Source organism: Dysidea avara, unplaced genomic scaffold, assembly GCF_963678975.1.
Source record: "Dysidea avara unplaced genomic scaffold, odDysAvar1.4 SCAFFOLD_4_1, whole genome shotgun sequence".
In the NCBI taxonomy this organism is placed as follows: domain Eukaryota; kingdom Metazoa; phylum Porifera; class Demospongiae; order Dictyoceratida; family Dysideidae; genus Dysidea; species Dysidea avara.
The window spans coordinates 825-25,109 of NW_027078057.1; the positions used below are offsets into that span (position 1 = coordinate 825).

At 37.1% G+C, this 24,285-nt stretch overlaps 1 protein-coding gene across 1 annotated transcript; it reads right to left on the minus strand.

The window, feature by feature from the left end:
• Positions 1-1,689: 1,689 nt before the first annotated feature.
• Positions 1,690-24,099, minus strand: LOC136246166 (P-selectin-like; the record flags this gene model as incomplete). Its single annotated transcript, XM_066037615.1, is given in 15 exon segments — positions 1,690-1,982; positions 3,486-3,586; positions 4,518-4,697; positions 7,712-7,900; positions 7,954-8,316; positions 8,370-8,744; positions 8,808-9,191; positions 14,819-15,007; positions 15,063-15,251; positions 15,302-15,487; positions 15,535-15,729; positions 16,689-17,177; positions 18,574-18,624; positions 19,486-19,595; positions 24,007-24,099. Coding segments are annotated over 13 exon segments (3,176 nt in total), but the record flags the coding sequence as incomplete, so codon positions are not given.
• Positions 24,100-24,285: the final 186 nt, after the last annotated feature.

Consider the following 24,285-nt stretch of genomic DNA (forward strand, 5'->3'; position numbering starts at 1 on the left):
TCAAAGATATTTTTAGAGGCGCGTAAGTACCTTGTACGCGCCTCTGATATCTATGATTAGTGTAAGGCGAATGCACTCTGTTTTCAGCTACCAACGAGGCTAATGGTATGTTAAACACCTACATAACATTTCAAGCAAAGAGTAGTGCAAGAAACGCCTGAGTAATTTTAAGTCTTGCACTGAAGCCATAACGCTCGCACTGAAGCCAGTTCGCGTACCGCAAATCGTCACCCACGTAGTACTGGAGTAAGGAAATGGGTACAAAGGATCTTTTAGGAGGACAAAGGTAGCACCATGACACATGCATTGTAGCTGCTGCGGTTGGCGAAAAGGCACGTCTCGGGCCGAAGCGACGTTGAACAGTGAAGAAATCAGGCCTGTAGCCTTAGCCGTTATCGAGTTACGCTTGTCTGAAGGCATTAGTTAGTAAGTCAGTCAGTCAGTCAGTCAGTAGAAAATTCTGTTAAATACGAATTTTTTAAAATTTCATAGCAACTTGGCGGAATGTTCTAGCGTTGATCTGAAGACATTTTTGAGCTTGGCTATGCCTAACCAATACTGCTAATCTGTCAGAAAGTTAATATTAGCTGGTTTTAGGGTGATATTTATTGGGCAAGAAATCCCAAACCTTGTGGATCCCTAATATACAGTTACTATCGTACTGTATGATAACAAAAAGTTAATAATATAATGTGAATAATCAGTAATGGTATTACAGCATAGCTATGTGGGTAAATCCATACTATGGCATTAAACATATGATGATAACATGCCAACATAGTGATTTTCTCACATAGCTATGTCATAATACTATCATTTCTTTTACTATTCACTACTTTTTACCACCGGATCCTTACTTTATTATCATACAGTACAATAGTACTGTATGGTAGGGACGACAAAGGTTTGGGCATGACCCATGATAAAATATCACCCAAAAACCTTCCTCAATTTCTCCTCATGATGACATGACAGTATTGGTGGGTAAAAATCAAGCCCAAAAATGCCTTCAGATCAACCTGAAATGTCTGTCAAATTGATACATAAAAAAATATTCAAGGGAATTTTCTACTGACTGCCTCAACATATTGGAATACATGTGTTCTTGAAGTTCAGCCAGTGAGTTGCTCTCCGTTGTAGACGAGATGTCGCCTGCCACCATGAAATGGACTGCTTGTGAATACATGATACATGCAAAGTGTATGTACAATGGCCTCAAATGTACAGGTAAGTGAATTAGTCTGGCATAGCCGCCAGAGCCGGGTCTGTATCAATAGTAGGTGCAGCTGGAATGTAAGTGTACAGGCCTGTGTATAATTGGATTATTAGATTCATGATTGCTGTAAATCATGACCTAGCTCACTCATGAATATGATTATATGTGAGGGTATTAGATAGTGGTCATGAATTTACAAAAACAGTATTTAAGTAGCACTCAAATAAAAAGTACTGAAACAAACTGAATGCGTAATGCTCAATGACTGTAAATAAGAAGTGAATAAACCCTACTGTGCATTTCAATTATAGAATTTTCACAGCACAGTAAGGATATTTGCTTCTTATTGTTTTACGGAACATTATACACATCCAACTTACATTTTATTGGGGTGCTACATTGTCCCTACTCTAGTCCTAATTTTTACTTGTACTTGTTAAATTAATTGCCTTTAATATATGTGGCACACAAACCTGATGTCATGTCGATGGATTTTATGAAACTTTTCCCCTTCAAATTCTTGATATATCTTGTGAACATTTGAAGGTGGGTCTTCATAGTCAGGTCCATAGTCCTTTTCATCTTTAAAAGGAGTGTTGTATATCTGTTTCTCTCTTTCTAGTGAATCAGATAAAGAATGATTAGATGTTTCATATTCTGACATCAGTGACTGATACTGTGCAGCTGTTTCATACATTCCCTCCACATTGGTTAATGATGTGTCCATAATGTCACATTTAGGTGAACCAACATTCTCATAGTCTGGCTGTATATGATGAGAATAAAATTTAATTGTGCTAGATATCCATTTATGGATATGATTACATATCTACCACAAATAAAGTGCATGACTACTCCATTGAAGTAATTAAATAAATTTGGAGACTACACACCGCCCAATGTCTAGTCTAGTGCCACACTCAGTCTTCTCCAGAAGGGATGGATTAGGTTTGCTTAATAAGCTAATGAAATTAATTTGGTTACACTTTTTAATTCTGTAAAGTACTGTGTGTCAGTGTGTAATTTTACATAAATCATTTCATGGGCTTTATTAAGTTAATGGGATTGACACTTGGAACTGGTTTCTGTATACATGCTAAGTCTTTTGTTTAGGGAGAGGCCATGCCTTTATGTCATCAAACAAGTACATATTACTACAATTATTATATTGCCTTTGATTCAGAATTATCTGGTTACACCAACAGTAATATGGTTATTAGTGATGGATGTAAACAAACACTATCATATTTACTGGTTAATAGCTATGGCTTGATAATAATTCATATCACAGCCTTGGATTATTGTCACTCTCAAACAAGAGCTGTGGCTTGTACCTGAATAAGCCGAGGCAAGAGTTGATAATTAAAGCATGTTTGAAGTAGAATCCAGGTAAAGGAGGTTAGGCCAGGGAATAGTGTTTTGAGAACAGCCAAGAGAATAACAATATTAATTAAGCAAGATCATTCATTCAAAAATCCATTTAACCCTTAAACTCGCATAGTCCAGAAAACTGGATTTTAAACTCGATAAATATACATGTACCTTGCACAATGCACCATAACTTTCAAAGAGTCTATCCTATAGCTACACAATTTGCATCATTTTACTTGTGATGTAACAAGGATTAAAATGATACCTAGGGGTTTGCTAAGCAATGAGACCAAAACTAGCCATGTAAATACCTTTTCGGTAAGGAAACACCCAAATCCTGTACATACCCTTATAAAATAAAATGATCTATAACGCGATGGTGGTTGCTCTTATCACCTCGCAACAAGTTCCATTCACTTTGTAGTTACAGTATTCATTGAACCTTCTCCAAGTAGCCCAGTTAACAGACTTTCGATCAATGGGTAACTTTGATCAATGTGTAGCTTTAGGCTATAAAAATTAATTTACCCTGTTTAATGCTTCCATCCATATTGTGTGAACACACATTCCCAAAACGTTCTATGCGGATTTAAGGGTTAAACACTATGGGCTTACTAATACACATGCAAGCCCTTAGTAGCCCTGCCACCTTTGCACGTTCTATGCTTACCCATTGTGGTGTGAAAATGTGTGTACATGTGTGTAGTCACTATACTAACAACATGACATGGATGACTGTATGTATTTTCTGCATGGTTATATACTTGATGATTACTACACAATCAATAGCAGGTATTTCTTCATCTTTTATAGTATCACAAAATGCATTTGCTGAACATTATAGCAACCACAGCTACATATTATCTGCAGTATACACATAAACAGGTTAACACTTTACCATAGCAGGAGGTGGTGTTAGTTCATAGTATATCCTGGTGTCAATTGTGCCAGTAACACCATTTTGAGTATCTGAGCCTTTAGACTTCTTTGTATCTAACACTGATTAACAAGAAGCATAACAACCAACATCATTCAAAAATCTATTTCTCTATTGGGCAGTTATATGTGACCCGCCGAGTGAAAACCTGACTTGTTTGCATAATTCTGTATTTGAGATAAATGCAATTGAAATACATTAAGTAAAAAACGTGCTACATAAATAATTTTACGTGTCTTTTAATCACTTCAGTAAACAGTGAAGGAAGACTTTAATTGAAATATCTAATACACCAGTGGATTTGCTTCTGCATGGATAGTAAGAATATCTTTGTTATGTTTCTGTACCATAAAGCAAACACAAGTTACATGTGTTTTACAACGTAACTTTATTGTCACTGTTTCTAAGCTTGAACAGCCTTCAATAGCATGGGTGTATTTAGGACAAAAACTATTGATGAATGCCCCAATTCACAGTGAACAGAATTACACAAGTCCCAACTCTGTTGCCTGTTGCACTTGAGACCTATGATCACTTAATTTAAACAAATGCCCATAATTTTTCCCTGTATGAGTACTGTACAAATGGACTGTTTGCTCTTCTTGTTGTCTGTCACTATATCTCCGACAGCACTTACCATAAAGCTGTAACTTTAACAGCCCATTGGCTTTTCCATCTAGACAACAAAAAAGTCATAAAACATAGTTCAAGGAAAATGCAAACAAGTTAAGTTTTCACTCAGCGGGTCACATAATTATTTTAATATACTTGCATGGAGCTTGTATACCAAATTCAGGAAGTCACGGCTTGTAATAAGGCACAATCATTATCACAAATTCTCACAGTATACAATGCACAACTTTACACATAGATACTCCATATAAACACTACAGTTATCTATGACAACAAATTGGAAAGTACACAAATATTTTGTTCACAGCAGCTTGGGAAAGCCAACTTTCTAAAGATCATAATAATAATAACATACTGTACCTTCAGGTGGCACTCTACTTGAGTTAATGAGATATGCTTCCTTTAACTGCGATTGTCTTACACAAAACACCACTACTAGTATTACTGCAACAATGGCAATGATTAATAAGGCTCCTCCAACTGCTGCACCAATAATAACACCACCACTAAGAGATCCTGATTTACCATCTGAGTTACCATCTAATAGCATTAATACAAATATAAGTACATTGTATTGTAGTACATAAATGATCTGGATGTTAGATGTAGATGTCCCTGGTTCAAATCCCAATTAGTACTTTTCAACACATTTTTGTGTATATTGTAATTAACCCCATAGTGATTGTTCTTTTGTAGTATCTCAGCCCCATGATTTTACACTTGTTGGATTTTTTTTTGTTACTCCTTTGTTTTCTTTTAACCTCCTCACTGCCAAATTTGTAGCTCCAATCTACTGCTTCCAAACTGCTGTAACTTACACACCATACCATATAATCCTATAAAACTATATATTAAATTACTCACTATAGAACAAGGAATTTGATTATCAAGTTGCTGTTTACACAAGAGCTACCAAAAAGCTTTTATAAAACTTTGAAGTGCAAAAATTGATCTAAGTGAAACCGAACGTGAAATTTCACAACTTTACAGGCTAGCATTGTTTATAATAATACAATAAACATCGCTAACCTGTTTACAGTTGAAGTGATTACCTTTAAGTCTGGTTTTCCAGCATTTGAGCAAGTGCGCATGCACATACAGGCACGAGGTCACTGTTTCCGATATGTACAAAAGTAGCAACATGCCACTCCAACCTATATATTCCCTCTCCTTACTGTTTCTCTTTATTAGTAGTGCCATTATCACTTTGAAGAAACATCTACAATGCTTGTTATCGACATTCTGAAAGTACGTGATTGCATCATCTAACTGCGCAATAGTGTGCGAGAAACTGGTTATCCCTGTTCCTGTTCACTTAAGCATGTGCCCACTACAGGATAAGTGCAGGGGCTACTAAAAAGCTTGACTAAAGTTAGAATGTGATGCCACAGGAATTTATATATCAAAACTGCCATATGGTGGGTGTAGCAGTGAGAGGTTTAATTAAATGATCAAAAATGCACTGCTACAGTTGTCAGTTGTTGCCGTTAAATATATACTAAGTATTGCATGTTTGCTACTTTTAGGTTTAGCTTCATCAAGTTTGCAACTTTTTATTTTTATTCCAGACAAAAAGTGGTGAGGCTCTGGCCTCACTGGTTGCACCTACTCTGATGCCCTTGGCTGGGGAAAGTTTCTTCAAATTTAGTATGTAGACTCCCCTATCAAATGGGCACTTCTATACCAAATTTGGTTTCAATCAGATAAGAGATCATGGAGCTAAATATGCATGAAAATCACGTTTTATTTCTTCCTATCAATATATATATACTCATGGTGTTGCATGCAGGCTTCTTAGGCTACAAGAGACACTACTGTGTGTCTTGATATATATATATACGTAACACTTTCACACATCAGATCAAAGGAGCCGCCCGTGTTACATTTTGTATGTATGTAGCCCAGCTAGCTGGGCTACATACGAAAAGTAGCTGGGCTACAAATGGGCAGTGATTATATAGACGTTCAGGCCAAAATCAATTGTGGGGATTGATTAATACCCACATGATTAGGATGCACGACTTGGTTTGCCATGAAAACGACTCATACAGAGAGCATTTTGTTATCCTCGCCATCCTACGAGTTGAAAAATGTTGGGCTAAGGTGAGAACTAGTGCTATAGCTTATTCACCAATTGTTTCCACACGTTTTCGAATATGGACATACCCCCATCACAAAGTTACCACTTTGCATGGAGTAACCAGTCTACAAGCAAGCTTACCTATCTAGCTAGGCCTTTAGTGATCTCTGTACTTTTCCATAAACAATTCAACAGCACTGATTAAAACATTAAACTCGTGTAACTGAAATTCTCCATGATATTTCTAGGATATGTCTGTTCATCGTTACCAAACGTAACTGGAACGTACTAGCTGCTGACCCATAATCGAAAATCTTAGGTATGCATATATAATACATCCAGTGGCTGCACTCGTATTGGCTTGGGTGAATAATCACCCTGTACAGGCAATCAGCCTGGTAAGTGTTACATATTAGCTGTAACACGGTACATTCTGGCTTTCCTGATATGTATGCAAGAGGGCTGCAAAGCCCTCATGCCCATGTTATAAGTATTATATATATGTAACACTTTCACACCTCAGATCAAATGAGCCACCCCGGCTACATTTCATATGTAGCCGGGCTACAACTGGGCAGTGATTATATAGGAGTTGATGCCAAAATTGATTGTGGGGATCGATAAATACTCACGTGATTAGGATGCCCGACTTAGATTCCGCCATGAAAACCACTTAGACGGAGAGTATTTTGTTATCCTCGCCATCCTATGAGTCGAAAAATGTTGGGCTAAGGTGAGAACGAGTGCTATAGCTTATTCACCAATTGTTTCTGCATGTTTTAAAATATGGACACCCCCATCATGAAGCTACCACTCTGCACGGAGTAACCACTCTACAAGTAAACTTACCTATCTAGGCCTTTGGTTAACTTCATAATTTTTCTATGAACAATTCAATAGCACTGATTAAAACATTAAACTTACTTAACCGAAATTCTCCGTGATATTTCTAACATATGTCCATTCATCGTAACCGAACGTAAACAAAACGTACTAGCTGCTGACCCATAATGGAAAATTTTAGGCATGCATATATAATATATCCAGTGGCTATTGGTTTGGGCGATTGATCACCCTGTACAGGCTATCAGCCTAATAAGTGTTACCTCGGTGTTACATATTAGCTGTAACATGGGCTTTGCCTGATATGTATGCCCTCTACCCTCGGGCCTGCAGCCCTCGGGAAATTGGGCATGCATATCAGACAAAGCCCTCATGCCCGTGTTACAACTATTACATACATACGTACGTACGTACGTACATACATACATACATACATACATACATACATACATACATACATACATACATACATACATACATACATACATACATACATACATACATACATACATACATACATACATACACACATACATACGTACATACATACATGCATACATACATACATACATACATACATACATACATACATACATACATATATAATCTACATTGAATGTATAAAACATACCTCTTCTACACACATCATCCTTACCACTCCAGCTCCCGTCACTCTGACAGGTCCTAGTGTCACTACCAGTTAGCTCATAACCAGCGTTACATGTGAAATTACAAGTGTCTTCATAGGAGGGAACTCCATCATCTCCCAGTGAACAAGTCATCATTCCATTATTAGGATCAGTAAGTGATGAACAATTCACTATATATAGGAATAAAGATTAGCTATCAAAAGGCGAAATGGTGTGTTCATACCTCTCTGACAAGATGTAGTACCACTCCATTCTACCGTATTACCCACATCAGTCACATCACATGTGTAGGATCCTCCTCCTCCAGTGTAGCCATCAACACAGACAGTAGTACATGTTGACTGGTACTGTGTGTCACATGGTAACTGTAGTTGCGAGTTATCAAGAGGTGGTGATGTGGAACAATTTAATACTACACATATTGGATCTCCTCCACTCCAACGTTGATCAGCTAAACAAGTCCCACTATTAGATCCTTGTAATTCATAACCTCCATTGCAGGAAAATGTACAAGTGTCCTCAAACACACCAGTAGTAGTTTCATTTGGACACTGAAGTGCTCCATTTGTTAGTGGAGGACATTGAACTGTGTAAATATCAATGTATATTTAAAATAATAATAGCAAACTTTGAACTAACCTCTCCCACACATCACATCTACTCCACCTATTGGTACCCAGTCAACCATGGTAGGGTCACTTGTTATATTACACAAGTAAGTGACATCATCTCCAGTAAAACCTTCATCACATGATAGTGTACATTGTGACTGATACACTAGACTACATGATGGTGATGGTATGATACCATCTAGTAGTGTTGATGTGGTACAGTTAAGTGGAACACAAGATGGTAGTCCTCCACTCCAACTTTGGTTAACTAAACAAGTCCCACTATTAGATCCTTGCAATTCATAACCTCCATTGCAGGAAAATGTACAACCGTCCTCAAACAAACCAGTAGTAGTTCCATTTGGACACTGAAGTGTTCCATTTGGTAGTGGAGGACACTGAACTGTGTAAATAACAGGATATACATATAAATGTACATCTAAAATATAGTAAACCTTGAACTAACCTCTCTCACACATCACATCTACTCCACCTATTGGTACCCAGTCAACCATGGTAGGGTCACTTGTTACATTACACAAGTAAGTGACACTGGTCACATTATTCCTAGTGTAGCCTTCATCACATGATGCTACACATGTTGACTGGTACTTTGTGTCACATGGTAACTGCAATTGTGAGTTATCAACAGGTGGTGATGTGGAACAATTTAATACTACACATATTGGATCTCCTTCACTCCAACTTTGATCAGCTAAACAAGTCCCACTATTAGATCCTTGTAATTCATAACCTCCGTTGCAGGAAAATGTACAAGTGTCCTCAAACACACCAGTAGTAGTTCCATTTGTACACTGAAGAGTTCCATTTGTTAGCGGAGGACATTGAACTGTAGGTATAGACAATGAACTTCACACTGTTAATGTTGTGACTGAATGACCAGATAACAACAGACTACTCTATTAATTTTCTGAATGCTCTACTAGAGTTTCTCAATCTTAAAAAGTTCTTCATTAATTTGTTTTTATTAATGCAACTGCATGCATTGGTTGCCTCAATGTGCAGCTATACACCACTCATTGTGCAGCAACTTATTTATCGACTAGACAAGTTTTAGTGATCATAATCTATGTAACCAATATATAGTGTGTATATCATAAAAGCACCATATAAAATCTTCTCTATGTTTTAACTAGCTTTGCAGCAACACAGAGGTTAACAAGTTGATGTAGTGATGCTTTTAAAAAAACTATTTGCACCAAGTTTTAATCAATCACATTAGTTATTAAACTAAAATATGTGACTCACTGAGCGAAAATTGGCTGTTTTTGCAAAATTCTATTTTGCTATAAAAATGTATTGAAGTAAAAATACGTGTGCTATATATAAAAAATTTACTCACGATGTAATTACTTTGAAGCTCAAATCAATAAAACCTATACACCATCAGATTCTCCTGTTCATTGGGAGTAAGAATTTTTTGTTTCGTATTTGTACAGCATATGGTATGTGAGTTACGGCGCTTATTTACAATGCGGTAGAAATAAAGTTTACCATTGTCATTTTATTGCTGGAATGGTCTACTTCTTTGTTGGCACAGAGACACACAGGAAAACACTATACTTTAATCAATGTGCATGAACAGACTGAGTCAAACTCCATCTTTGTAGTTTGTTTTAGTCCTGAGTTATGATTCATTAAATAAGTGCCTATAATTAATTTGCCATATTGTTGCTGTAAAAATCGAATTTATTACTGTTTCAACTATCTAGCGCTACAACTCCAAGACTATATTCCTCACAAAAGGCTGAAACTTCGGACGATTCTAAGGGGGTTTCACTGGTTTCCGGAAAAAAGTCAGTTTTTTTAAATGAAAAAAATAATTAAAACAATAAGCAAAATTTATTATGATTAAAGTACTTGGTAAAGGCAGAGCCTGTATACCAGAAGGCCTTATAAAGGCCTAAGATGTTTAAGTCTATAATGAGGTTATTACTAAAATATAGTAACTTCTAGTGATCACACTACATAAAGTGCTTCTCTCCAGCACAAAATTATCCATGTGTTAAGTGCCTCTAAAAATAATTATTGAATAAGCTATTACTGTATAGACTAAATATTTTGAGGGGGGATTTTTTGAGGTTGAGCAATGTTGCTAAACATAATTTTTTGCAGATTTGCAAACACTCCTAAAATGTTTTATAAAATTTTCGCTGGTAACTCCCAAAACCGTGAAATCAGTGAAAATTTTACCTTCGAATTGTTTAGTCTATATAAGGTATCTCTTTCATAACACATTAAATCTAGTCTCATGTGGCCAGACCCTACTTCGGTATGGTGCTTATCGATTGATAATTATAAACGCCTAGCTGTGAGAGGCTAGGTGCTTATAATTATCAATCGATAAGTGCTATGCAAAGAGCAGGGTCTGGCCATGTGAGACTACATCAAATCTTTCTTTATAGACTTAGAGCTGTGAAACAATTATAAAGGGTGTATTTATCTAAAAAGCTATAACTAAAATGGATCCTGCCACTGATGGACTTTTCTGCCTTTGAGTTGGAAACTAGTCAGCAAATTTCCTAGAAACGCCCCTGTTTGGCTGTCCACTCCTTTGTTACTATAGATAACAGAGAAGCAATAAAAAGGAATGTGAGTAATGTGCAAAAATAGCTGATTTTTGCTCAGTGGGTAACATATTTTAGTTAAGTAGTATCTGTTATGTAATAAATGTGACCAGATCTGACACAATTGTGCAATCCTATAAAGCATTGAATACAAATGGGTGAAATACTTGTGTATTATTTTAAAAATTCTGTAATTTTCTTAAATGCTTTGTTCTTTGTGAAGAAATGGCCTAACAACAAAAACCTGGATATCATCATGTTTGCCTACTCAAGAGAAGTTCAAAAATCTTTATTTCATTGCAATAGACCTAAGAGTATGCAAGTTATGGGTGTTTGTTTTCATCATATCAAAACGATAGTACACAATTGATTTTCTGTACTTGTATGTAGTGAAGGACAAACTTACCCAGTAATCAATTACCCTATTCATGGTGGGCACGATGGTGCAAATTGCAACTCTGTACATTATTGTGCTCATAAGTTACAGCTGTTTTAGTAAGCACCTGTAATTTATTTTCTGAATACTTCTGTACAAATTGATTATTGATTACCATATAGCAGAAAATATTGGTGGGAGAAAATTTTGGCAAATTGATCATTGGCAAAAGTTGGCGAATAATATTTTGGCGAATGCATGACATTACTTTGCCCATGCAATTTTAATCTGACAGCTTTGGCAATGACTCTGTGATGTCTACAGATGAAGTACTACAGTTCAATGCCTCTCATATAAATTGACGCGCTCTTATGCAAATAGCTAGCTTGAGAACAACATGCACTAGCTTGCTAAGTCAGTAATCAAGACTGGAACGTGCGTGGCAAGCAAGGCAAGGCATGTGCATGGGCACTGAGCTGAATCACTCTGGCGAGCTGAATTGCCCATATTCCTGAGCTATTAGTCTAAAGTATTCAATGGGATACTTGCGGAAGACTAACCACTCACTGCTGTAACAATATTCACTCACTGATGAACAGCGTTTACTACACTTTCAGTGTTTAGAAAAATGGCAAGTAAAATTTTGGTGAATCCATGCATACTCGCCAAATTCGCCAAAATTTTCTCCCACCAAAAATTTCAGCTATACAGAATTCACAAAGATATTGGCATATGAGGCTGAAATTTTACCAAAGCATACACTTGGTTGAGTAGATTGTAAATATTTAATAAATTGGTATTTGAGAAACACATGGTTATGTCGGGTTTTTGCACATATACATACAGCAATCCAATTTGTAACTTCACTGTATTTCATAATTTATTAATCATTTTGTAATTACATTAATTACATTGTTATTTACAGCTAAGGAAGCATAACTTAACTACTTTAAGCCACAAATTATGCGCAGAAGAATTTTTTTAATTGTTTTATTGCTAGCAATTAATTTTGTACAAATGTCTCTTAAAGTCTGGTTCTTCTGTTTATAAACAAAAGCCAGCATATACAAATACAAAAAGAAATGATATCTAATCCAAGCTGTGAATAAGGGAGAGGCCTTCCAAAAATAGGCTAGTATGAAAAAGATAAGGTATCAAAGGTGGCAGCCAGGAAATAACTACAATGATATTATGCCAACTAATTTGTAACGTCACAAATTAAGGGACAGTATAACATTATTGTAGCCATTTATTGGCTGCCATCTTTGATATCACATCCATCTTTTGCACAGGTTTTTTTACTTCTTGGTGTTTGTTCTATTAGAGTATCTTAATTGCGCTTGTTTCACATTGCTTGGTTTTTGCTTTATATCCCTTAGTTAATCGTCTCAGTGCTTTCAAATCACAAAAGGTTTGTGCTATATATAATGGTTAGTCAATCTGCATACTGGGTTTGCATGACAAAAAATCACTTTGAAAATCGCTCATAACATTTACCAATCTGTTCACAACTTAAAAGATAAATGCACTATCGCACAATAAGAAGAAGTGTATATCATAGATGGCTGGACCACTTTAGCTCAAATTTGGTTTGGATGATGTCCCATCCTGAGGGATTTTGCATAAAAATGCCCTATTTCTACTCAGCTGTTGTGTGAAAATCATGTTTCTTGAAGGTTTGACAGCAACATGTGCTGCATATGCAGCCTTTGGCCTACCTAATATAACAAACAGGAACTAGAGCCTTAAACATAATTTGACCGACAGTAGCTAACAATAAGGTGAAACAGAAAATGGGAGGAAAATGGAAAAAATGCCTTCTACCCCAGGATTTGAATTGATGTCTAGTCAGGCACCACACTCATCCTCCTCCAGGAAGGATGGATTTTCTTCCTTTTAACCTACGTAAGTATTTATTTACTATCATGTGTCCTGACCTGATGAGTAAAGTGCTCTAACCTAACTTTCTTCTTTATTATTTGAACAGACAAATTCATATTTATGAGTGGTAGCATAGTCAACAAAATAAATTTTTTTCTTTGCTAGTGGTGGAGGTGTTGTAATGAAGTTTGAAACCAAATGATTTGCCATTGTTTGAAGATGTAGTCAAGGACTACAGTAGAACCTGGTGTCAGAGAGCTCAAAGTACACTACAAAGTGCAGTTTTGCAATCAGAAACATAATCATATGAAATAATATACTGCTGTTCTTTATTTCTAACTTTAATACATTATTCTTGGTAACCTAGAAGGCTTGCTCCTTGTTTTTTTGTTGCTAAATACCCTTAAAACCTGACAGGAAGGCCATTCAGAAACCGTGTAGAGAATTGCTACAGCCATATTTCAACTTAAAAGAAGAAATGACTTCTGAACAAAAGTTTCCTGAGTGGAAATTTATTACAGACTTCATTCAGTCTTTATTTCTCACATACTGGCTGCTTTTACACATTGAACTGTTTTGCTCACATGGATGCATACAGACAAACATAGATAGGCAAATACACACACACACACACACACACACACACACACACACACACACACACACACACACACACACACACACACACACACACACACACACACACACAAGCAAAGCCAAAAGCATAGTCCATGGTAGCTGTGAGAAATACAAAAAATATAGCTATTGACTACCAGTCTACCAGCACTGGGATGCCTGTGCACCTTGAGCCTTGTGCAGGTAAATCCATCTGGAGCAGGGTTAGTAATCGCAAGAGGACTGTCCAGGTCTCATGGAGAGAGGTCACGGATTCCAAACCACAACGACTCCAACACTGCTAAGTGAGACAACACACAAACACACAGACAGACAAAAAGCCTTCAGCTGCCATGCTAGCTGGTCATACCTACCCATGCAGTGAATCAGCACTGGGACACCTTCAGGTGATGGGAGTCAGTGCAGGCAAACCTTCCTGGGGCAGGATTAGTAACCTGCAGGAGGCTATACCATGTCCCACAGGTGGGTACCTGAAGGACCTTCCCCCTGTGTGAGACATGGACAATTGGCATTTACGTCCCCAGTTAATACCAGGTACCAATTGATGTAACAGCTGAGTGGGCTGCTTTCCCAGTTGACACAAGGCCACAGAATGGAGCAATGTGAGTAAAGTTTCTTGCTCAAGGAAACAACAACAACACACTAACTTGGCTTAACCAAGGATTGAACCGGGAACGTTACAATTACCAGGCTGATGTTCTAGCCATTTGGCTATGCTGCCCAACACACACACGCATGCACGCACGCACACACCTACACTTTTTGGAAAACAATAAATCATAATGTCTTCAATATCACAACATTGTCATGTTAATTATGATGATAATGCATTGTGATTACTTAGTTTTTTTGTGAATAAAAATTTTTCTACATATGAAACAGATTAGCTGTAGAATAAAAGCACAACCATACAGCATACAATGAAACAGCTTTATAAAAGCCTAAAATTAATGGTTAATGTAGAGGAAAATCCCTCCACCATTTCAACGTATTTACCTCTTCTACACACATCATCACTACCACTCCAGCTCCCATCACTCTGGCAGGTCCTAGTGTCACTACCAGCTAGCTCATAACCAGTATTACATGTGAAATTACAAGTATCTTCATAGGAAGGAACTCCATCATCTCCCAGTGAACAAGTGATTATCCCATTATTAGGATCAGTAAGTGATGGACAGGGAACTAATTAACCACAAATTCATATACTATGACATTACTTTAATAGTTGTAGCTGTACCTCTACTACAAGTATTAATAGTGCCACTCCAACTTCCATCACTCTGACAGGTCCTAGTGTCGCTACCAGTTAGCTCATAACCAGTGTTGCATGTGAAATTACAAGTGTCTTCATAGGAAGGAACTCCATCATCTCCCAGTGAACAATTGATCGTTCCATTATTAGAATCAGCAAGTGATGGACAAGGAACTATGCAAAAAGAATCACAAAGAGTATTCAATTTTTAAAACACATAATACCTCTTCTACACACATCATTACTACCACTCCAACTCCCATCACTCTTACAGGTCCTAGTGTCACCACCAATTAGCTCATAACCAGTGTTACATACAATACGACATATATCGTCATAAGAGGTTACTCCATCACTTCCTAAATTACACCTGTATGTTCCATTAGGACTTGTCAGTGATGGACAGTGAACTATGTAACACGTTTCATTTGCAGTGTGAACCCATGTCCTTGCTTACCTCTTCTGCACACATCATCACTACCACTCCAGCTCCCATCACTCTGACAGGTCCTAGTGTCACTACCAGTTAGCTCATAACCAGTGTTACATGTGAAATTACAAGTGTCTCCCTCATAACCCACTCCCTCTCTACCAGAACTACATGATGTTATCTCTCCATTGGATGGTGTTGATAGGTTGTCACATCGAATATCTGCATTATAAACAGTGTTAAGCTACAATTGCAAAATTCTTTTACAGAAGTGTAGGAAGCATGGGTGCCACATAAATATTTCTAAAAAGAATCAAAAATCATTCATCCTTCCTTTTCTAACTTGTCAGTGATTCCATCTACCTTGATCTGGCTTCAACCATAGTCCATAGTCTTTAACAAAGGTGCAGTACAAGTGCATTAATACAAATCCGATCGAGGTAGTCTAATAAAGCAGTAAGTTAAGAATAGCATTACTATAAGCAGAAATTTCAGTTATAATTATTGTCTATATCCTACACAGAGTTGCTGATTCCCATCCTTCAGTACCATATTTAATGTGACTAGAAATTCTTTTGAGATAAAAAACAAGTTAATCTTAGTAGTAGTACAGCACCTATAAGTTAAATATCTTCCTACACCGCTGTTTTAATCATCAAGCATGTATGTACTTACTTGTATAGACGATACCCACAATGACAAAATTTGATGTCATAATTGATAAAATGGCCGTGTTAGTGTGGGGGCTTCAGAGACTTTAGCATGCAGTATTCGAAATGAATGTTGTGTGTAGTTTTCTATACTTGGAACCAAGAGATAACAAAGGTAAGAAGCACTACACGTACCGTGATGATGCAAAATGCACTCCAGGAAAGCAGACCGAAAATTTTAAATTCGGACACAACCAGGCTTATTCGTATTGCATTTTGTACTATATGCCTCACCTTCGCCCTTTTTCGAATTTGCGAATGCTATCATAAGGAAACACTATCTCGCCCAATACCTTCCTGTACAAAGTCCCCACACTAGCACAGCCATTTTGTTTTGTGATGTCAGAAAACGTCATAGCGGATATTGTCCATTAAGGTACCTATGGTAGAAAATTCGCATAAGTATCATAATTGTTTTGTCAAAGGTTGGATTAATAGAATTACTTGTTGCTTTTATTGTAATGTACTTACCAAATTGTAGTTCAATTAGTGGCTGTCTGTTGGTTTCCACATTATCCACATTATTAATATCAATTGTAGTACTAGGACTGTTAACATTGTTACTGTATGAAGTGTATCCACTAGTCTGAATGTTCCATATCACACGACGAGGTTGGGGTGGCTGATAATATCCAATTACATCATCAGATTGAAAGTCCATTGAAACATTAGTTGAAACATTGATATAAAAGTAAGCTGGAAGACCTACTGATATTCCCATTGAAAGTTCCACTTGAGAAATGTTGTTATACACACTTGACCCTGGTGATGATGGACGCCATAGTTGGATCATTGGAAAATCATTTGTGAAAACACCAACAAAATCCATACTGACTGTAATACCAGCTATTCTACCAGTACAATTAATCCTAGCATTGGGAACAATCACTTGTCTACCACTATTAATTTTATCAGTTCCTCGCTGGTTAACTTCAGGATTATCAACACAACTATGTCCACCTACAATATTCCATTAAACAAATGTTAATCACATATAAACAATAAATAACTACATCAGTTGGTTAGTCAGTAAGAAGAAAATTCCACCATATACTTTAAAATTCCACAACATATTTGAAGAATTTCAGGTCACACTGATACCACTTTTTAGCTTAGTCATACATAGACAACACTGCCAAGGCACCATAAGGAGGTTGCTGTCTTTGGTGGATCATGGATCGATGGATTACAGATCGACGGATTACAGATCGACAGATCACGTGATGATCATATTCCACTGCTCATTGGAGATGTTTATAAGTATTGTGTCATTGTTAGAGTATACTTGGTAAAATAATTATTTACTAATGATGACAAAAAGCTGCACACTTCACTTCATCACTAAAATGCCCACGCACCATTCCAGATTTACGAATTTAGCTATGGCTGTTGCCGATCATAGCATAAGCAATTGCGACACTACATATATAGTCCATTATCTGGTGCTGCATGTGTACATCGTTAGCCATGGATAGGCAGATGTTTAAGGAGACTATGGATTTTATCGACTTCGTAGTAAGCTATTTTTGCAAGGTGATTAGCTATTGATGATCTTCTTTATTGAAGCAAAAGATTTTGAACAGGAAAGTGAACGGTGTGGTGGCCAGGGAACACTCTCCTCCCATGAGAAAAGAAAGTAAGCTTAAATTATAGAATGATCGTAGGATTACAGCTGTGGCATGGGCTGGCTGTAATTAGACTCACTTTCCAGACTAAATGACAAAATATAAAATACTGATTGGCTTAGGCTTTAATACTTCAATTTGATCAAAGGTAGCAGACCTAATCTATATATAAATGTAATAATGTGATGTCGGTGGCTTTACCTTCAATTGTTACAGTGGTCACGTGGCTAGCTAAATCCAGGAACGATGTGTGGGCATTTTAGCGATGAAATTATTATATCACAAGTATATTTAATATAACACTGACACAATACTTATAAACATCTCCAATGAGCAGTGGAATATGTTCATCATGTGATCCGTCAATCTGTAATCCGTCGATCCATGATCTGCCAAATACAGCAACCCACCATGAAGGGATTATGAAGGCTTTTTCTGGTCAATATATTTATTGTTGGAAAGTGCAAACCTTTATGATCCCTACTATATAGTACTACCATACTGCATGATGCATGTCTCATGGACAATGTATTACGGCAAGAAATACAATAACCAAAATTCATTTTCATTGCTGGTTAATTTTGTTTATTTTATGTATGTGTACACAGACAAACTAGTTAGTTTGCATACAAGTGCCACTAAAATACTGTGAGGTTTAAAATATGTGAGGGTGGAATGTAAATTACACACTTAGCAAATTCTGTTCTTAGTATGTACAAACCTCAACTTACCAGATAAGGTGACACAACAGACCAGCACTAATATAAATATCATCACAATGTCTGTAAAACATTACATATACTCTAGCAATAAGAACACAAACATACGTATGGTCATAATGTTGGGATAACTGGTTTTATAATATTACTTTTGGGGTATGATCATAATATATTGTGAATGGATCTGCAAAATTGCGACACAACAGCGCAAGCCTAAATTTACAGTATAAAGCACTGAATACAAATGGGTGACATATTTGCATATTATTAAAAAAATTCCGTAAATTTTTTGAACAACTCTTTTGTAGTGAAGGAAGGGACTAACAATAAACACTTGGATATCAGCCTATTTGCCTACTCAAAGAGGAGTAGGAAAATCTTTGTTTCGTTGCAGTAGACTCAAGGATATGGAAGTTATGAGCATTTGTTAACATCATGTCAAAGTGTTCATATGCGATCGATTTTTCTTTATGAACCTCACCATTGTATGCAGTGAAGAAAGATGATAATAGGGCAAACTTACCCAGTAATAATTCCCCTAATAATGGCAAACACAAAGGTGAAAATTTCAGCTTCGTACGTCGATCTGTTCTTACGTTTCGACTGTTTTAGTAAGTGCCTGTGATTTATTTTCCCTATACTTGCTGTACAAATCGATTTTTCTGTTGTTGCTACTTTGCAGGGCTGTAACTCCAAAAGTTATTGGCATATGAGGCCAAACTTTGTCAGAGGGTACACTTGGCTAAGTAGATTATAAATATGTAATAAACAGGAATTTTAAAAAGCGGTATTATGTTGGTTTTTGCAGATCCGCTCACAATAATGTAATGAAATATTCTTAAAGTAACAACACTCTGTAGCTAATTAAAAACTCTATTTATGAAAATCATTTAGGATAATTATGTTATTATATTAAAAGCTTACTGATCAAAATACTGTAAAGCTGAATCAGCAGTGTAATAATTGTAACACAATTATTAGCCAAATGTTCCTCCCGGTACAGTAATTCCCAGCTGAATTTATGAAGAAGTCACCTAGTGGGATATACTGTTAACAATGGTTACTATATAGACAATTGAAGAACTGTTGCACATATCAATTTTAATTTAAAAGACAAAGTATACTGTTCTTCAGTATCTTATCAAGTATTACTGTTTAGATTTAAATACGTAAATATCATATTTCAAAGATTCTGTGTACAGTTCTTCAATATCATATCACAGTAACAAATACATTCAGCCTATCATGTTTTAATTTATAATGAACATGCATACATATAATATAGTTAGACAAGATTGTTTAAGCTCTTCTTCAGTACACATAGCTTCCTTTAATGCAACAGATAAAGTAATTTGTTTGATTCTTAGCTTGGAGGATGGATAAAATACTTTTGTCCCCACTGTTAGTTATGGCTGTCAAGTGCTGGCTAGCTGGATAACCAGTACACATGGGCTTACCCAAAAGTATTGTGAAGGACTGCCAAGATGGGGGGTGGGTGGGCAACTGGGACATTTTGCTCTGGGTCCCACTTTGTTGGGGGCATAGCTACATTATAATAAAAGAACATACAACAGTAAATCTTCCCTGTATACTTGAAGACAAAGGAAGCCTCAGTAATTAATATCATCCATTAGTCAGCAAGTTCCACAAGATCCATAATTACATGAGTATAGTTCCAGGGTGAGCAAACCATTACTTATAAGAGGTACTTATAGAGCACTGTGACTTTTATACCAAGATCACGATACCCTAATAGAACAGTCATACAGCGATATTGCAAATAGTAGCAGTTAAAATCAATCTTACATTCAATTTGTAGTGTTTAAAATTTCCTAGGCAGTATACTATATGTATTTTAAAAAGCTTTAAGTTCAAGATACCCTAATTAAGCAGTCAGTCTAATAACAACCTCACTATAATAATTATACTGTGTAAACTTAATTGCTGGGAATATTAAATTCCTGATTTCAAATAAGTATCATTTCTCAAACAAGAACGCCTATAGGGCAATCATAATTTCTAATAATTGTGTGCGGTGTTACTAAAGTGGAAATTGCTTTTATGGTCTTCTATGGCTTACCGTTAGCTTCCTTACAGGTCTCTAGAGGGATATTTGTCTAATAATAAGCTATTTATACTAGAATTGTGAAAGAGGAAACGTCAAGGAGAGTACAAACACTAGGATATGAAGTTTACTCTCACTGTTATTATAAATGTCCACCTTGTATAGTTGCCATGGTGCTATCATAGATAATTAACTCTCGTTAATTTAATTATCGATAATGTCAATTAGTAGCTGGAGTGAAAAGCCGTTTGAAAAATAAATGCCTGGGCCATAATAAGTACTGTAGTAGATTGTATGAGATTTCAAGCATTCATGAAAATTATAAACAACATAATATATACGTACTTTACAGTAGCTACTCTCCAGTCTTCTCTGATAGATCATATTCAACCATAGACCAATGTCTCCTAAATGTAGCTACTGTTTGCAAACTATTCAAGCCTATTGTGACCTCTAACATTATTGAAGTATCTTCAGAAGTAACAACATACTGTATTCATTGGGACATGCTTACTGTAAATATTTGCCTTGGGAACCACAACCATCTCCCTGTATCATTTACTAAAATATAACAATTGTGCTGTAAAGCCTTAATAAAACATAATGTGACTGGATTTGGAAAAACAACCCAAATCCCACATTCAAAATGGAGGCAGACCACAGTTGGAGTCCAGACACGAGATTACAGGGCTGTGGTGGCTCTTTAGTGGCTGATATGCAGCAAAATCAACAGGAAAAATGTCTGGCCAACATTCTCAGGCCATCCACCAGTAAACCACTGATTCTTGCCAAGCCAGACCCTTTACAAGGCCAGATAGCTACTGCTATTCAAGATCTCTACACCACCCAGAATTGATGTTTGTTAAAACCAGCCTCGAGTAGTACTGAGTGTCAAAACTAGTAGTACAATAGTGTGTCTGCTGCCTATAAAAATCATGAGAACATCAAATGGTGTGCTTATGGCCAACATATCCAAGAAGTTGAACACGCCTCATTCTCTCCCTTGCTACTGGAGGTCTGGCTCATGAAGCCACTATCTTCTACAAATGTCTGGCTTCCCTTTTGTCCAATAAGTGGGGGGATAGTTACTCGGTTACCCTCTATTGCTATCTTTCTTTTTCTTTGCTGTGCTCTGCTATTGCCTGTATCCGTGGTGCTTGGTCATCATCCGGTCACTTTGACAGAACTCCGCCTCCAATGGATCTGGTTAGGGTGGAGTCACGTTTAATGAACTGATTTACTGCTTGAGCTTTAAGTTTTGTTTACTGTACTTGTGTGTGGTACAATTATATACAGTATTTTGTATCATTCAAGAAAAAAAAGTACGATAGTGTGGCTATCCACTGGTGGTGTTTGTTGATTTTGTCTGATGTGGGAAAATTGGATCGGTTTTGTAAAATCTGGTCGCATGGGCATGGCAGTTGCAATAGATTAGCGCAAAGCGGCGCCTGACAACGATATAACACCGAAGAGCGTTTTGTTAAGACTTCTACCCTCAGTTCATTATTAAGAAAATCGTTCAACTTAACTACAAGATACGAGCCGACCACAATGACAGGGCCATACATGAACCACGACACCGGTAGAGCCGGTCTGTCACTGCTACATTCTTAAATTCTTCCACTATAGCTAGCTAGATAGATTGTGATAATATTATGGGATGTGGCTTTTCGTATGGTGCGTGTATCAGATGCACGAGAACACTTGAGTGTCATGAGTACTATAGTAGGGTCCGCAACGCGAAAAATCGATATCCTCCAATCAACTACCTAACTATTGTCATGTGGTAGGCTAAGTGTAACTTGAATAACACCAGCGTGGCAGCCAAGTTTGTCACTTTCTTCTGGTAGAAAACGATACAAATGTCTTAAAATCACGTGATTTTTCGCTGCAGCGGTTCGTAGGGTTCTTCGTATGCCACGATATTCACTCTCAACATTGTTCAAGTAGTCTATCATCAACTCAAAGTATTGGTGGTTTGATTTTATTGGTCAGTTTCTGGTGGCAGCACGATCTGTGCAGCTTTTTGACGACAGACAAAATGTTTCTTCCTCTGGAGCACAGGACAAGCAGAGCAGCAACTGCGCCGTGGGTCAGCAATGACCAGTACTAGGTAAAGTACCGGCATGCGGAGTATGGTTATAATTGAAGCTTGTTAGCCATCTGGCTGAGCCATCTATATGCTGAAATTCGGCCAAAATGACGCGATTTTTGCAAACAAATACCAGAATGGTTGATACATCAGTGAGACAGTCTCCAACAGCAAGGATACGAAGCTTATAAACACCTAACAAAACGGCTATCTCGCCCAGTAAACGCATAGAGCAATCCTGTGCATGAAATAGGCACTCACGTGATTGAAATTCAAATTGCGGAAATACCCATGAAATCGCTTTCATTTCTGAATAGGAACCATGCAATGTGCTCCTTTTGTAAATATTTGTGTTAATTGTTCACTCAGACGTGGTCTGGGCCAGTGCAGGTGTGTTTTGTACTATGATGGTATCATAGGAAAAGTCTTAAACTGCTGGGCTAGTCGAGATGCTGAATCTAACGTACACAAACTGATTGTCACTTGATTACTAGTGATTTTAAGGTCATTGGAATAGATTATAGTTGTATTTTCGGAGATTTGAATATCAATCACGTGAGTGCCTATTTCATGCATTGGACTGCTCTATGCGTTTACTGGGCGAGATAGCCGTATTGTTAGGTGTTTATAAGCTTCGTATCCTTGCTGTTGGAGACTGTCTCACTGATGTATCAACCATTCTGGTATTTGTTCGCAAAAATCGCGTCATTTTGGCCGAATTTCAGCATATAGATGGCTTAGCCAGATGGCTAACAAGCTTCAATTATAACCATACTCCGCATGCAGGTACTTTACCTAGTACTGGTCATTGCTGACCCACGGCGCAGTTGTTGCTCTGCTTGTCCTGCGCTCCAGAGGAAGAAATATTTTGTCTGTCGTCAAAAAGCTGCACAGATCGTGCTGCCACCAGAAAATGACCGATAAAATCAAACCACCAATACTTTGAGTTGATGATAGACTACTTGAACAATGTTGAGAGTGAATATCGTGGCATACGAAGAACCCTACGAACCGCTGCAGCGAAAAATCACGTGATTTTAAGACATTTGTATCGTTTTCTACCAGAAGAAAGTAATAAACTTGGCTGCCACGCTGGTGTTATTCAAGTTACACTTAGCCTAGCACATGACAATAGTTAGGTAGTTGATTGGAGGATGTCGATTTTTCGCATTGCGGACCCTAACTATAGTATAGCAGCCCTTGTAACTATATTCCACTACACGACTCGCTACACGAACACACAATGAGAAACTAGCTATCAATGGTACAACATTGCTATTTCACTGACCTGATCACGAATTCCGAAGGTGTACCGGGTGGTCCAACTGATCAACGAAACTAACAATCACCGATCGATATCATTTTACGTTACTGCTGACTTAATTAAATTTATAATGTGCGGTAATCACGTTAGGTATTCAAAGGACTTGACATTACAATTGGTTTAAGGTTTCCCAACCATTGTAACTGCAGGTCTATACGCTTTGTGAGATGTTCTATAAAATGTAGCTGTACAGTGAATAGGTCTAGCGAACTTGTGCTGTAGTTATGTAGCTATATATCCTTA